Here is a 15,632-nt window from a genome sequence, read left to right as displayed (position 1 = left end):
ACCAGAGCGGATGGTCTGGCCTGTTGCATCCAGTGCTCTTTTAAGAGAGCTGAAAGGAACAAATTAACCAGGTTCAATGTTTCTGTGGATTCCTCTGGCACATTCATCAGCTGCTGCCGGCGCAGGGGGGTGCGGGGCCCACCAGCCCTGTGCTGGCGTGAGGGGCAGCGAGTGGCGCCTGTGGGCAGCCCAGGTCAGCTCTGAGGTGCAGGGAGACGAGCTGTGGTAGGAGGCAGAGCCCTCAAAGTGAAGACCCTGTTTCTCATTGCTGGTTTTCTGAGCTTTTATGTAACCCTTATGTTTCACTTTTAAAAATAGAAAGATATTTCTCTGAGTTGTATGTTGCAGAAGATAGCATCTCCTTCAAGAAATAAACTCTCCTTTTGACTGGGAATAAAACAAACAAGGAAAACAAACCAACAAGCAGGTTCACATCCCTCTTCATCCATCTCACTTCTCTCTCTGGAGAGGACAAGGTGTTTAGGGCTTTAATTAGGGCAAAGGAAGTTTGAATTGGACATAAAAAAAACTTTTTAACCATGAAGACAGTGAAACACCGGAACAGATTGCTTGGGGAGATTGTGGCAGCCCTGTCACTGAAGGAGTTTAAAAATAAGATAAACAGATGTCTGGATGTCTGCTGAAAGTGCTTGGGATACAGCTGATGCTCTCTGGGAGCAAGGGATGACTTGGTGCCCTCCTGGAGCCCCTTCCAGCCCTGTCCTCTGCATTTCCATGGCCAGCACGAGGGACACAGTACCCTTTCCCACTGTAATCGTGAACTCTTTTTCACCCTGGACACTTGCCACTTCCCTCCTCCTTGCCAAGCCTCCGTGCCAGCACCATTAGTGAAAGTTGTTATTGAAGAAAAAATACAGGCTCCAGCATCCATCACCAGCAGCACAAGCTGTCGGTGGATTGCTGTTTGACATCGTAGCACTTGCAGGCTCCTAAATCACACGGTAAAGCCTCCACTGGAGGAATGTGTCTGGTTTATGTTCTCCGTGGTGTCATTTCAGCCCTTCTAATGGGGGCTGGGATGCTGTCAAACCTCTGGGCCCAGAGCAATGTGGGGGCTGCCTGCTAGAGAAGATACTCTTCACCTGTTGCCATCCAGCTGCTGGTTATTTTTTCCACTGGTCAGCAGTGATATCCCACCTTGAAGACAGGACACAGTGCTGCTAACTGAGCTCCTGTTGGTTCTATTACAGAGGAAGATCTTACTGTCATCACATCACTGGGTGCCTGTCACACATCTTTTGGGAGGGGTTCTGGGGCCTCCAGTGCTTTGCAGGTCAAATTCTGGGGTCCCCAGGTAATATTTGAAGCATTAAGCTGATGCTGAGCATGTTATCCAAAGCCAGCTGTGCTGGGCAGACATTGGGCCACCATGCCAGTGCAGGTTCAAGCATGCGAAACACTGGGAGATGCTTTCCAGCCACAGGAGAAGATAAGCACAAGCTACTTGCACAGTTTCCTTTAGCAGCAGCATCAGAGATGGACTGCCTAAATCCTCCATAGTTTGTTTCCAAACAGCCAGCCATGCTTGGGCAGAGATGGTAGAGCATGGCCTTCTCAAAGCTCTACCTACACAGGGAGGGGGTCTGGATGGGATCTCAACCTCCCTGTGGCTGGGGCCGTTTGGGGCAGGGGCAGCCATCTCCACCCCTGCAGTATGAACAGCTCTCAGTGCTTCCTCGGGGTGGTTTCTGCTAGCCCTGTCCTCTTTGGGTCTTGGGGTGGGTTGACCTTGGTTGGCTCCAAGGTCTTCTGCTGACCCCAGAAGAATCCTCACTGTGTCTTGTGGCACAGGTCTTACCTCGGCATGGACTTTCCTTGCTACGTTGGGAGTTACAGAGATTCCGGCACATCCTTTTTCTGGAAACAGGGATGCCATCAGTGGAGCAAAGTTGGAAGAGGCTCTCGTTCAGCAATGGGCACAATTAAATGGCTGCTGATCACTCCCACGGGGGATTGGGACATCACTGGTTTCTCATTTTGGGGCTTGCTTTGACCTCATGCAGGTCACAGGCTCCTGTGGAATAAATGCTTCTCTGAAGTAATGAGGGTAGCAGGATCCACCTCCTAACAAGAAACCCCCCAGTAGCAAATCCAGTGGTGATGAAACCAGGACTGTGCAGCAGTAATGAACACAGCCCTGCGCCCTGAATGGGGTCGCAGGCTTCATAATTAAGGCGGTGCTGAAATCAGCCTGCTCTGTGGTCTTACTGCTCACTCATATTTTTTTCCTGCATGCAGTGAGCACTGGGACATGAGCAAGACCGAACTGTGTCACATCACTGTTGTGCAGGGAAGTCCCTCCTGCAGAGGAAGAAAGTTTCATGCTTTCCCACTGGGAAGCTCCCTCCGTTCAACCTTTGTCTTTTCCCCGACTTCACTGCGCTTGAGAAAGGTCAGGCTGGAGCCGCAGGATCAGGCCAGGCAAGATAATGTACTTTATCATTGATTTCCAGTGAGAAGTTGCGTTATGAGATTAAATGTCTCATTTTTATTGCATGGGGAGGCAGAGAGAAAGCAAGAGCTCTGAAAATAAAATAGAAGTCGAAGTGATGTGTTTCTGTTGTAACGTGCTTGTGACCGGGAACGAATGTACCTTGTTTGTTCAGTCCTTTGGAGGTGAACTTTGAGAAGCTGCTGCCTTCCAAGGTTGGTAAACAAAGCCAAAGCTCATCTGTATTTAAACTAGTGCCTAATTAATGTGTGTAATTGGACCACATCTACTAACTCCAGGCTGGTGGGGAATTTATTAAAAAGCTTTTCTAGTTTTAATGGATTGAAATAAGCAAAGCTGATTAACAGTCTCAGATAAAAGATGCTAAATAGGGACGAGCAGTGTGGGTCAGTCCCGCAGCCCGACGTATGTGGGGAGAGGTGGGAGCATCCCCTCAGCTTTGCTTAAGCCGCTTCAGACATCGACGCTGCCTCTGTCTGCGCAGACACCTCCTGGTCCCCAAGCAAAGGGGTCAACGTTAGCGGGATGTGCGGTACCAGCTGCTGCTGCCCACCTACCCATGGCTGGCAGCCAGGGCCGAGGACGGGCGCTGGCAGGCGTCAGCACCCTCCCTGGGTTTCAGCCGTGAGGTGCTCCAGCTCTCCAGGGCCTTGGGGACCATCCTGGCGTGCTCTGCTTCTTTTGGTTATTTTTAAAGACCAAATAGATGTTTTATTTTGCCTTAGTAAAAGCATCAGCTATTCTGGCTTTAGTGCCATTTAATACCAAGATTATAGCCTTGCAGTGCCACAGGATATTTTTAAAGCAATGGATTAGTTAATTTCTAGAAAGGATTGGATACTGAGATATGAATAACAATCAGCTGCAGCTGCCCAGATGAGAGTGGGACTCCAAGGACTGCTCGGCTGTCCCAGGCCAGGCGGCACCGTGAGCCGGACACAGGGAATGATCCCTCCTCTCCGTGTGACGGGCCACAGCCATCGCCTCTTCTGCGGACACTGAGTCCCTGACCGGATACAGGCTGGACATAGCAGCATTTTCTTCTGCCCCAGGACTCCGTAAATCTTCCTGTAAAATACCCTCCTGCTAGCCAGAGCTAACTTGTGTCTGTCCTACAGGGTTACTGGAGGCTCAGGAACCTCATGGCTTTCTCTTGGCTCTGGGATTTCCCCGCTGCCTCCCTCCCTGACTCTTTGTAGCTTGGATGGCTGCAGGTGCTTTGCTCTGCATTGTATCTGGAAGCTCAGCAAGGGAATTAATGAAGAAGTGGATATAAACTGGTTGCAAATGCAGATTGCCTCCACGTGGTCACCGTGGCTGTGGCTTGCAGGTTTCAAACCCCAGGGCAGGTGGTCACAGCTCCATGTATGACTGTCTTCAACCACCTTGCCTAGTACTGGCCATGCTAAACCTCGGCCATGCCTCCTCCTGATACCCCACAGCCCATTAGTGAGCCTTCCCCAATCACCCTTCCTACCCAAAATGGGTCCTGCGGGGAGCCGCACAGTCCCATCCTCCCCACCCCTGCTCCCCCCGGCAGCCTGATCTGCCAGTGGCTGTACACGAGGCAGACCTGGGCTGGAAATGCTGACAGTGCTCTTGACAGTTTATGGTCACAAACTCTATTTTCAGCCTAATAAGTTTTTTATACGCTTGGAAAGCTGTCAGTTGAACACCAGCCAGGCACAAAGTACCTGCCATAAAGTGCCTGGACTGCAACCAAACGGGAAAGGTGCTGCTCTGCTTTAGCAAGTTCTTGATCTCAGCTGCTTTAGTTGGTTCATTTACTTGGTTTGAGGATCTTATCTTTAATAATAATAAAATAAGATAAAATAATAATGCCCCTGCTTAATAATTTGTGGAAATATTTGCTGAGAGCCTGTTAAATCAGAGCTGGCAACCAGTTGGGATTGGGGCTCGGGAGTGGGAGGCTCCATGGTGCTGCTGCTGGTGCCGGGGGTGGGCTGGTCCCTGCGAGGAGCCACTGGACCCCAGTGACGAAGGACAGAGGCTTTGGGAATGTGTCTGAAGAAGGGTCCTGCTCCCTGGGAAGGTTAATCTGGACATGAGCTGCCATGGCCATGACCGCAGACTCACCATAGAAACACGGCCGCGTCAAACCCTTGGGCAAGTGGAGAGCAGGGCCTGATCCTGAGCGCGCCTCTGCTCCACCACAGCAGCGTCGTGATGCTATAAATTCCTTTTCTGCATCACAGCCCATGGGGTTGCCAGGAAGGTCAAGGGCAGGGGGCCAAAGGGTCTGGGAATGAATTGCAAATATGCGAGGCAATTTCAGAGGGTGCCGCGGTGACAGCTTCACCCCTGTCCTGCAAGGCAGCCCCTGCCATGGCAGCACTGCACCGCGGGGACAGGAAAGGTCCTGGACTGCTGTAGGGTTCCTGTGGGACATCCCATGGCGAGTGACGGGCTCTGGCACGCTGTGCAGCACATCATAACCTGCATGGCACCCGCTGAGTGCCAGAGCCCCTGCCAGGAGCCCCGTGGGTGGCTTCAGTGCCAAAGGTGTCTGCCCGCATGGTCAGTCCATTACCCACGTCCTCGGGTCCCCTGGCACCCTCCTTCCCACGGGGCAGCCGCGGGGCGGCGGGTGCCACCACAGGGCACCACAGGCTGTCAGGGGCAGAAGGCAGCGTGTGTGTGTGCCTGCCTGGGTGAGCTTGAGGGAGGAACGGTGGGGGCTCCCGTCCCACCGGCCCGCTGCGCCGTGCTCCCGGTGAGATTTGGCCGTGCCGACAGCCAGGGCAGTGACCTCGTGGCGTGGAAGCTGCAGCAGCCCTGTCTGCCGCCCCCGGGCTTCGCTTCCCAGGCAGACAGTTTACAGCAAATGGCTTGTTTCGATGCTAAAAATAACCTGGTAGGAAACAAATTGGCCCCAGCACTTCAATGGGGGAAAAGGGCATTTATCAGTAAAACTCAAGATGTCCTTTCCTGTTCTGCCTCTGAAGCTCAGGAAACTGGCACTGAGATGCTGAGTGAGCTTCCCAGCCAGGCACCAACTTATTTCAATGCAGTGTTTGATTCCACCAAGATGCATTTTTCTTTCCCTGCTGGCGATGCTCCACAGGCTGGTCCCAGCCGCCAGACTCCACTGGCCAGGAGCGGCTCCGGCTTTGGGGCCACAAGCGATTTCCCAGCCGAGGGAGCTGTGAAATGCCCTGTGAAAACGCTCCCAGCTGTGCCATGCCTGAGAGCACGGCAGATTCCCGGTGGGGTATGATTATAACAAAATTAAAATATTTGTTTTCTCTTGTGGTGAAAGCACCATGTTGAGGACATATTTCTTCCTCCACCTCAAAATTGCAGATTTTACTAAGTCTTGTTTATATGCAGAGATTTTCCAGCTGCTTCTCTCCAGGCTTTTCTCTGGAAGGATTAATTGGGGAGATGAGACACATCCTCTCTGAATTGCAAATGCAAAGATGTTCCTGTGTGCGCCTGGCCCAGCTGTTTGTCCCCTGCTCCAGCCCTGGCCCTCTCTTTCCAGCCACGCTTGGGGGCTGTGTGGTGTCCCTGGGGCAGAGCAAATGGCAGCACAGGAGTCACAGCTGTTCCGGGCATCAGGACGCCAGATCTGCCATGAATCAGTTCTAGGGAATCAAATTAACATTAGGCTTTTCTGGAGGCAGGCAAGCCACCTGAGCTAAATGGGAAAATAAACCAGAGGCTCCTCTGGGTTCTGAAATATTTAGTTAACTTTTAGGTCCCTTGTTTGAGTGTCTTGGGGTGGGAGCTGAGGTGCTGAGGTGATGCTCATCTGGGTATCCCCCCAGGGCACCTCACGCAGGGCCAGGTTGCAGACTCAGGACATGGCCATTTTTGGGTTTCTGGCTTGGGAACCGCGTGTGACAGGTCCCCTTTCTGCGATGATTGAGGGCTGCGCACTGGCCCCCAGCCTGGGATCTGCAGGTGCTGGTGCCACTGCAGGTCCATCGCTCATCCCTGTGCTGTGCCTCTGGGAGAGGATGCTGCCCCGTACTCCCAGGCTGAGTCTGCTACTCAGGTTCATCCCTGAACCACCCTCTGCTCCTCACCCATGCGGCACTGGAAAGGAAAATAAACCCTCGTCTTGCCTTCTGTGCTGCTGGGTTTGCTCCCATTGGAGCTAACTAGAGCTACTGGCAGTAAATCTGGGGACGAGGAGTTATGAAATGAGACCTGGCAAGGAGGGGGAAGAGGCACTGACCCACCACCAGCTGTGGCCACAAAATCCAGCCATGGAGAGATGGCTCATGCTCATCCTTATGGACAGGTGGGTTAAAACAGACTTCTCCCTAACATTCCAGCTCACAGGGCCCCTCTCCTTCACTGTGCACCTTGTGCTGCTGGTCTCTCTCTTCTGCAGCTGGCCCTGGAGCAAACCTGCCAGAGCTCTTCCCTACCTTACAGCTCAGTGCAGTGGGGAGGTGGCTGTAGTGATGGGACTGTTGGTTCTGCTTTGAAAGGTGCACACAGAAAGGTGCTTTCCCCCAGCAGCCCTGGGGAGGCTGCAGCATCTCCTGCTGGGTACTGCAGACCCTCTGGGGTCTTGGACAGCCCCAGGCACCCGGATGAGCTGCATCCTAAGGGCTCTCTGCATCCCCAGCTCCTCTGGGCTCTCAGCACAGCACTGCGTTGCCATCCCAGCATTGCACACTCTGTTTTAGGGGGATTTTTGCCTCCACAACCAAGTAACACTTCATTCAGTGAGAGTGCTTGGCTCTTGGTATCACCACTAACAAACCTACCCCTGAGCTCTCCTCTGCCCCAGCAGCTTCCCATTGCCATGGGACCTTCTCACCCTAAATGGCCTGGACCGGAGGCACAGTGGTGTTGCAGGATGGTCTGGGCTGACTGGGAGCTGTGGTGCACGTTTCTCCCCCACCTCTGCTGAGCAGCACCTCCACATCAGAGCAAAGGCAGCCAGGATGGAGTCAATCTGTCTCCTGTCTTGGAGGTACTCTGCACAGCATGGAAGCAGCCTCTCCAAGGAGGAGCTGTGGTGCCTCTAAGAAGCCTGGGAGATTCCTGATGCTCCTTAGGGTAAACATTTTGCCCATGAACCCAAACAAGCAGAAGAATTTCCCACTGGCTGGGCTGTGCTCTGGCACAAAGGGCTCTTCAGGGAGCCCGATCTGACCTGAGCATCTCCTGGTCAGGGCAGAGTGGATGTGTTGGGCAAAATTCAAACTATAGTCTCCTCCCAGGTTGCTGAGAAGGCAGTGCAGGTCATGGTGCACAGAGCAGCTCCCGGGGGTCTCTCGATGCCCTGCCCTCTGTGCTGACCCCTGCCTCAAGCAACGAGCAGAACTGATGGCAAGGTGCGCGGAGGGCTGGCTGCTGGGGGATATTTAGAGGGATGGTCTGAAACGTGGCACACCTCTAGTAAGCCTGGGCTCACCAAGTCCTCCAGGACAAATCCCTGCCTGCAGGGTGCAGCCGCAGTCGCTCTGTAACGCACATACAAATGCGTGTCACAGCTGCAAGCTGCACAGTGCTGCTGCCGCCAAGCTGCAAGTGCATTCCTTAGCTCTGGCTCTCCCCAGGTCCCATGCTACACGGCATCACCTATTTATAACTGCGTGCACTGCAGGAATAATATTAGACTGATGGCCTCACACAGTCATGCTAACTGTTATTCTATTTATGTGATTTGCTCTTCTTCACAAGCTGTTGGTCTCCCAGATGCCAAAACACTATGCATAGCATAGACAAAGACTCAGACTTTTCTCTTTTATTAAAATCTTCACCAGTGGCACCCAGTCCCTGGTATATTTACCATTTTTTCTCAAGTCACCTGGAGTAATTTTATCTACTATTCCTTCCCCAGTCTGATCGATATCCTTGGTAAATAAGATAACCTGTCAGGTCTGTTGTCCCTGTAGCCAAAGGTACTTTAGCAATGAAATTGTTTTGCTGAAGAAATAAATGCTTCTCGCTGAATCTGAGGATACTGTGACCTTTCATTAGTGACCTGAGTGACTCATCCCTTTTTGTGTGCGCACTGCAGCCTCCCACCACGCCGTAAAAGATGCACTACAAAGTCCTGCTGCCTGGTGCCCAGCGTAACAGGAGGCGAGACCTGCAGGAGCCTCCTGCTCACGCTGCTTCTCCTCCGGCTTCACATGTGCCACCTCGGCCTGGGCCTGGGGGCTCCCACGTGATGGAGATGCCCTGTTTGCATGGCGGATCCCTGTGCACCATCTCAGTCCCACAGTGATGTCCCCAGCACCCCCAGGCCTTGTCCGAGCAGCAGCTCCCACTCCCCCAGGCTGTGGAAATCTCTGACATAAATGTGTAAGCCCATGTTTTCAGCACAGGGCAGCCAACCCACACTTGTTCAGCAAACAGGGCTCTAATAGCCATACCAACCCCCCTGAAGTGAGGTGGGCAGCTTGGGCAGTGCCTGATTTCAGGCAGAGGCCATGTATCACACACCGTGAACTCTCTGTTCACCGTGGGGGCAAATCCTCCTACTCCAGCGGGCTTACACCTTGTAGCTCTGCAGCCGACAGCTGTTAAACAAGGCCTGGCCATCATTTTGCTGAACTGAAGCAGTCTTTGCAGGTCCTGCAGCACTCACTGTTCACTCCACCGCTTGCCTACAGGAGCCTCTCACCCCCTTGCTTTGCTGGATGCCTCTTGGAAACACAAAGACCCTGGAAACATGACTGTTTTTAGAAACCTGTGCGAAGTGAAATAAAGAATTGAACAGATTGAGTCCTATGCACTTAGCTGCTGCAGATAGCGATATTTTCTCCTTGTAGAGTGTTTTGCATGCCAAGAAAAACAGTTTTGCATTTTAAGGAAAGAAAGTGCTGTACATCTGTGCATCTGCATGTGTGCCTGTTAATTCTGCCTGAATGGCTTTCCTGGGCTGTCAGCTCAAAAGTTCTCTTTAACATAACAAATCTTGACTGTGTGTGCAACAAATCCTCAGCCAAGAGGGGTTTATTCAATGAAGCAAGAAATGCTGCCAAATTTACAATTTTGATCCCAATCCGATTAATGTCAGCAGGAAAGTTCCCACCATGTTTGGTTTGTTGGTTGGGTCTAATCTGGGTAAGGGAGTTAAAAATCTGCGTTTGGGTTGGATTTGCAGACAAGTTCATTGCTCTGCTTCGCTGTGCCAGAGAGTCTGTGGGAAAAGCACAGTACAGGTGGGATTCCTCTCACCTGATTTTAGGCATCTTCAAGCCCAACAACAGCTAGCCAAGGGACGGAAAGAGGAACATTCCAAACATCTTAAGCCAGGAGCCCAAAAGAGGTGAAATTAATTTATTTCTTCCTGCAGAGCCATCTCACCCTGTGACGTGAGGTGAGGAACCTGACCGTGCTGGGAGGTCTCTGCAGCGGAGGGAAAGGACCTCATGCAAAGCCAGCCCTCAAGCGGGTGGGTGCTGACCCAGGCACTGCCACAGCCCGCTCAGGTCTTCTCCCTGTGCTCCTGCCAGCCAGGAACTGAGGCTGACGCCCGGTTCAGGGTGCAACCACAGCGCACCAACTCTGGTGGGCACTGACCCCCTCCTGCCAGCAGCAAATGCTTGTGCATGGCCCTGCCAATGGCTGGCAGAGCTTCTGGGAGAAGGAGAAGAAGGAATATGGCAGCTCCCCACCTTCTCTGTCCCCTCACCCACTCCCAAACATGCCCTGTGTCCTCCCCTCTCTGTGCCACCAGTGGGGACTGGCACAGAGAAACAGCTGCCCGTGCTGGTTGCTCCAGGGACAATCCCACCCCTCTGGTCCCAGGGGATAAAGAGCACTGGGGAGATTTTGAGAGGTCAGTGATGCCCACACACTTTGGGCAGGTCCCCAGCAGTGACCATGCACCTGCAGTATCCTGCAGAGAGCAGCCGAAAGGAGCCTCTCTTGACAGCGAGGACTGGAGGGAGGAGGCAGCTTTCCTGCAAAAGCCAACCAAGCAGGCTCACATGCCAGTAATTGGCCCTTAATTACACATACAGCTAATAAAGGGAAGGAGCTCATCCCTTTAATGCATAGGGGGAAAGCACTATTGTTTGAGGATCAAGGGGACTGCAAAACAAGAGATACAAAAAAAATCCCAGTATCTCAGGGGCATCAGCCCAACACACAGATCCTTAATGGCTTTTGCTGATTTGACAGATGCAGAACACAGAAAAATGAGCAGATTTATGGCTGCAACTGTACCCGGGGCTCAGAGATGCTTCTCAGGATACAGATCTTTAAATCATCATTATCTATGACATGAGGTGGCACTGGAGAAGACAGAGTTGGGCACAGCGATGCAGGGGGTGAGAGCAGAGTTTGCTGGCACTTCCTACACAGCACTCCCTCCCAGGGGTGCAGTGATGCTTTATTTCAAACCATCTCCCATGGGCTGTGGGGAGCCAAAGGTGGTTCTGTGGAAAGCTGTAGCACCTTGGATGGGATCCATGTATGAACACAGCTGGGCAGCTTTTGGAGGTATGGGTATTTTTTCAGGAAAGGAGAAGAGTTCAGAGCACTGGAGAAGCCCTGATCTGGGGAGTGTGTGCAAGCAGCAGAGGCCAGACCTGCTTCTAATGTCTCAAAGATCTTCCCTACTACAGAGACAGAATGTCTCATTTGGGAATTTAAGCTTTGTCTTTGGGTTTCCTCTGGACAAGGTGGGAACTGAAAGTTTCAGGGCTTTGCTGGACCCCTGCCAGGTGCTGAGCAGACTCTGGGGACCCACCGTAGTGCACGCCTGGCCCAGCGATGCCCTGTACCAGCTGCCTGCAGTCTCGCCACGCAGGCAGGCAGGCAGCGCTCCCGGCAGCTCCCTGTCTGCAGAGCCCTGGGAAACTTGTCACCGCTCCCTGGAGCAGGCGGGCCCCTGCTTCAGCCCGCAGGCCAGCTGGCTCCCGTGTTCCTATAAAGCTTTAAAAGAAGCCAGACGACTCACAAGTGAAAGCATTAGGTGTTTATTTGCACTTTAGATACATTAACTCAGTCTGAAAGCCAGCCGCGGCTCCCTCCGGCAGCAGCAAAGGTGGGTCCATGCGAGGAGCAGCTGAATGTGATAAACATCAGGCTTTGGTCCAAAGAGCACAGCGTCCGTGGGTCAGCACTTTCCCAGAACGGGCTGATTTTAACTCACGATCCACTTCCTTCAGCGGAGCTGCAAGATCTGCTGTTGCAAATCACATTGCTCCTTTCACAAGAACCGAAACGTTCAAGCTGTTCATGGTGGGAAACATGAAAAGCAAAACCCAAAATGCCACTCAGGAGTCTCTGCTTCCTCCGAAGCAGAGATCCCCACGGTCCCCCCCTGGCGACAACAGATGGACTGCCCTCACCATTGAATCTTGCCTTCAAAACAGCATTGCTTCTCTTTTTTTGCATGTCTTATTTTTAATAGACATGTCTAATGCCTTCACAAGGCTGGATGCAAGAGTAAGATGCAGCCACCCACCTGAAGATATCAAAACTCTCCTGGGATTTACCTGCTGAAAGCAGCGGTTCAGGCTACTGCAGTCATTTGCCTGGCAAAAAAACCCCCAACCAACAGCCTTCAGAAACTTTAAAATGCCAATTTGTTGTTGTCTGCTATATGCTCTTCCAAAAGAGAGTGAGTAATGCTGAAATTCTTTTTTCTTCTGTGAAGGAGGTGGGCAGTAGAGGATAACACAGAGCCTGAAGCAGCTCAGTCACCCAGGAACAACTAACTCAGGAACTGGCAGAGCTTAGTCATATATTCATAAAAATATCAGGTTTTAAATATTTCCATTTCCAAACCACTTCCCCCCCCTGCAAAAATTCACCCTCTCAGCTGTCCTGCTATGCAGGTAGTTAATTACGGGTGCCCTCTCCTTAGGTGAAGGAGGGAATCCTGTCTCAAACCCATGTCCAGTGGGGGAGAGGGGATGCAGCAGGGGGGAACAAGGCATCATTCACCCCCATCCCTCACTCATTGAGGAGCTCAATGAGCAGCCAGGGAGCCAGCGGGATGTTAACCCGCTCAGACCACTGCAGGACTGGAGTTAACGCAATGTTCTTCTCTTACCATCTCCAGGCATACTGTAGGCAAAATGGCTGGGTTGAGTAGCTTTGCTCTAAAACCTGGTCCCAGTTGCTCTCTGATTCAGGCAGTCCTGTCTGTCTTGTGTGAGATTGGAGCCAGTGATGCTGCAGTCACTATCTCTCTGCAAACCAGGCATCAAAGTGGGGGGGCTGCTCCCAAGAAGGGACCAAGCGCAAACTGAAGTGGTGCATTTGGAGGGGGGTGCTGGGTACCTCAGAGCTCATCAGAAGCTTCCTCCTCACAAAGAATGATGCTCACCTTCTTCTCATCCGCCTTACTAGAGGTGGACTGCAGGGACTGGCTGACTCTTTGGCGGATGGTCCTCATACGTGACATGCAGTCTTCGCTGGTCATCACATAGAGCAGGGGGTTGAGGGCGCTGTTGAAGCTGGCCAGGCCCCGGGTCACCTGGTAGGAAACATAGATGTTCTTTAAAGCCTGTGTGCAGGACCCTTGCAGCTGCCAGCCTCGAGATAACAAGTTGAGGTTTCTGAAGATGTGGTAGGGAAGGAAGCAGATGGAGAAGAGGACCATCACGAGAATCACCAGTCTGATGCTTCTTCTCCTGAGACTGAGGTCCACGGTGTCATTCCTGCAGAGCACCACCACGACGTGGCAGTAGCATCCGATGATGATGAGGAACGGGATGATGAACCCAGTCATGGTGATGGCTGCAGTGTATGGCAAGTAAGCACCCAGGTTCTCGTGCCCCGTCGTGTCGTGGCACCGTGTCCCCATATCATCCATCTTGCTGAAAGCAAAATCGGGAGCTACCTGCGCAATGACCCACACCCAGACCATCACGCTGAGCCACACCGAAGAGGTTGCCCCCTGGTACCTGCCCCATGCCTTCAGCGGGTGCACGATGCCCAGGTAGCGGAGGACGCTGATGCAGGTGAGGAAGCCGATGCTGGCGTAGAGGTTGAGGTGGAAGAGGCCCCGGGTGATCCGGCACCAGCTGTGCCCGAAGAGCCAGACTCTGCCCCGCAGGTAGTAGCTGACGAGGAAGGGCAGCGTGCTGACGTACAGCAGGTCGGCCAGGCTCAGGTTGCCCACCAGCAAGCCAAGGGGATGGCGGGCACCCCGCCGGGGTCCGGTGCAGAGGTGCCACAGCCCCAGCCCGTTCCCCGCCAGCCCCAGGGGGATCACCGCCAGGTAGACAGCGGGCAAGAAGCGCTGGGCGAAGGCGTCATCCACAGGGCACAGCGCCCTGCTGCTGTTGCTGCGCCATGGGCCAAGAGTCTCCATGGCCATGGGGTGCTGCGGCAGCCCTGCCCACGGTGGGGTGGCTGCTCCCGGGGCGGTGCTGGTTGTGGCTGTGCTCGGAGGTGCCGCTGCCCGGCAAAGTGGTGGCTGTCACCCGTGGCAGGGGCGGGGCGGCACCCGCAGCGCCCTGCCCAGAGCCAGCCCTGGCAGCCACCACGTACCCTGGCACAGGCTGGGGCTGCCCTCACCTCCCTGCTCTGGCCGGGCCCCAGCCGGGGGGTTTGGGGTGCAGGGCTCTCCCCTGGAGTGGGGGGAGGATGTGGCGAGGGTCGCCTCAGCGGAGAGCCTTGGTGTCCGGCGGCTTCTGCTGCTCCCTCGGCGCCTGCTGCCAGCCCACTTGAGATATTTTGAGCCAGGCGCCGGGGACACGCAGGGCCCCGGCTATTTCAGACGCTGTGCGTGCCTGGAGGCAGCGGGAGGAAGGGAGCAGGGAGGCGAAAGAGGAGCACTGCCTCGGAGTGGGTGGAAGATGTCTGATGACGGCGGCCAAAGCTTTCAGCCTGCTTCTGCTCTGTCCCACTTGGAGTGAGGAGAAGCCCCCCATCCCTCCAGAGCAGGGGCTGGAAGCCTGCACCCCATGCCCCTCACTTCCACTCCTGACGGCCTTTCTCCTGGCCGCACTGCTCACACTGGGCTGTCCACCCAGAAGGATGGGGAGCAGAGTAAGGCAGAGCCCGGCAGCTTTCCAGGGGCTGGTGCTGCCAGCCCTGCTGCAGCAGGCAGCGGTGCCGCAGGCAGTGCCAGTGGGCCCAGGCCTGCCAGGCTGTCTGCCCCCAGTGCAGGCAGCAGGGAGCCCCGCTCCCCGCCGAATGGCTGCACCTTCCCTACAGCACACAGCAACGACCTCTCTCCCTGCCTCCTCCTATGTCCCTCCCCAAACAGAAAAATCCTCTTTCCTCCTCCTCCTCCTTTGAGAGGCTTTGACCCATGCCAGGAGGAAATGTGAGACAGGCTGTGACCCTCCTCTCCTACCTTCCCTGTCCCAGGGAATGTCACGCAGAAGACACCCAGATACTGTGAGGTTGGGGCAAGAGCTAGAACTGCGATCCCAAAGAGGACCCCCAAGGAAAGCCAGCCCCTGTTTGCATTGCTGAGCAGCTGCTGCTACATATACGAGGCCAGAAATAACTTTATCTCCAGGCGCAGGAGTAAACAGGCCAGCAATCAGAAGGGAGAAGGTTTACCCTGGCAAGCCATAAGAAAATGACCTTGGCAAAACAACTTCAGGTGAAGGGTTGGGTCCAGGAAGGGCAATGGCCAACTGCTTTCCTGGAACTTGATCTAGGGCAAGGAGTGGGAAGAGAATAGTATCTCATCTGCCAGCAGGGAATGGGGGGGTGAGTCCTGCTGAGCCATCCCGACTGCCCTTTCTTCCTTGGGAGCAATCAAACATCTCTGCTGGACTATGCTCGGGCACCACAGGTCAGGCACACGGGGTGGTGGTAGCTGCTTGTTGTGAATATCAGTGTGTTGACTCCAAAAAGTGATTGCTGGAGCAGATAAACGATGGGAAAGGCTTGATGTTATTTCCCCCCTAGGTGATAAAATCCAGCCACCACAGGTGTGCCCTGAGAATTGAATTTAAAAGCTGTTTCCATGGGGTGAGGATGTGGCTTTTTTGAGGTTTGCAGAGTCTCTGGTGGGTTTGTGCTCCTGGAGTAGCAGCAGCAGAGGAGGGGGTCCATGGGGGTTCACCCCTCAAGAAAGCAGTACTCCATCCTGCTCTGCTCCATGCATTTCAGCTGCTCCTGCAGCCTGGGGTTGGGGTGGCACTTGCAGAGCAACTTTATGGAGGGGCAGGCTTGCAGTGAAATGAGAGGAACAAACTGGGAGCAGTCCCCTTTGTCCCAGACCATCAACCATTGGGGAAAC

General features: G+C 53.8%; 1 protein-coding gene across 2 annotated transcripts; it reads right to left on the bottom strand.

The window, feature by feature from the left end:
* Positions 1-11,378: 11,378 nt before the first annotated feature.
* LOC141951662 (P2Y purinoceptor 1-like) lies at positions 11,379-14,070 on the bottom strand. 2 transcript variants are annotated; one of them, XR_012631422.1, is made up of 2 exons: positions 12,477-14,070; positions 11,379-11,650 (listed from the first exon to the last, which is right to left on the bottom strand). XR_012631422.1 is itself a non-coding variant. In XM_074888202.1 (2 exons), exon 1 carries the CDS (start codon positions 13,746-13,748, stop codon positions 12,708-12,710), a length of 1,041 nt encoding a protein of 346 aa, XP_074744303.1. In that variant the 5' UTR covers positions 13,749-14,070; the 3' UTR covers positions 11,379-12,615; position 12,707. The 2 variants fall into 2 exon arrangements, 1 of the variants encoding a protein (XP_074744303.1); XM_074888202.1 differs by having other exon boundaries at positions 11,379-12,615; positions 12,707-14,070.
* Positions 14,071-15,632: the final 1,562 nt, after the last annotated feature.

The sequence above is a fragment of the Strix uralensis genome, chromosome 18 (assembly GCF_047716275.1).
Source record: "Strix uralensis isolate ZFMK-TIS-50842 chromosome 18, bStrUra1, whole genome shotgun sequence".
NCBI lineage: Eukaryota > Metazoa > Chordata > Aves > Strigiformes > Strigidae > Strix > Strix uralensis.
This window is presented reverse-complemented; position numbering and strand designations above follow the sequence as displayed.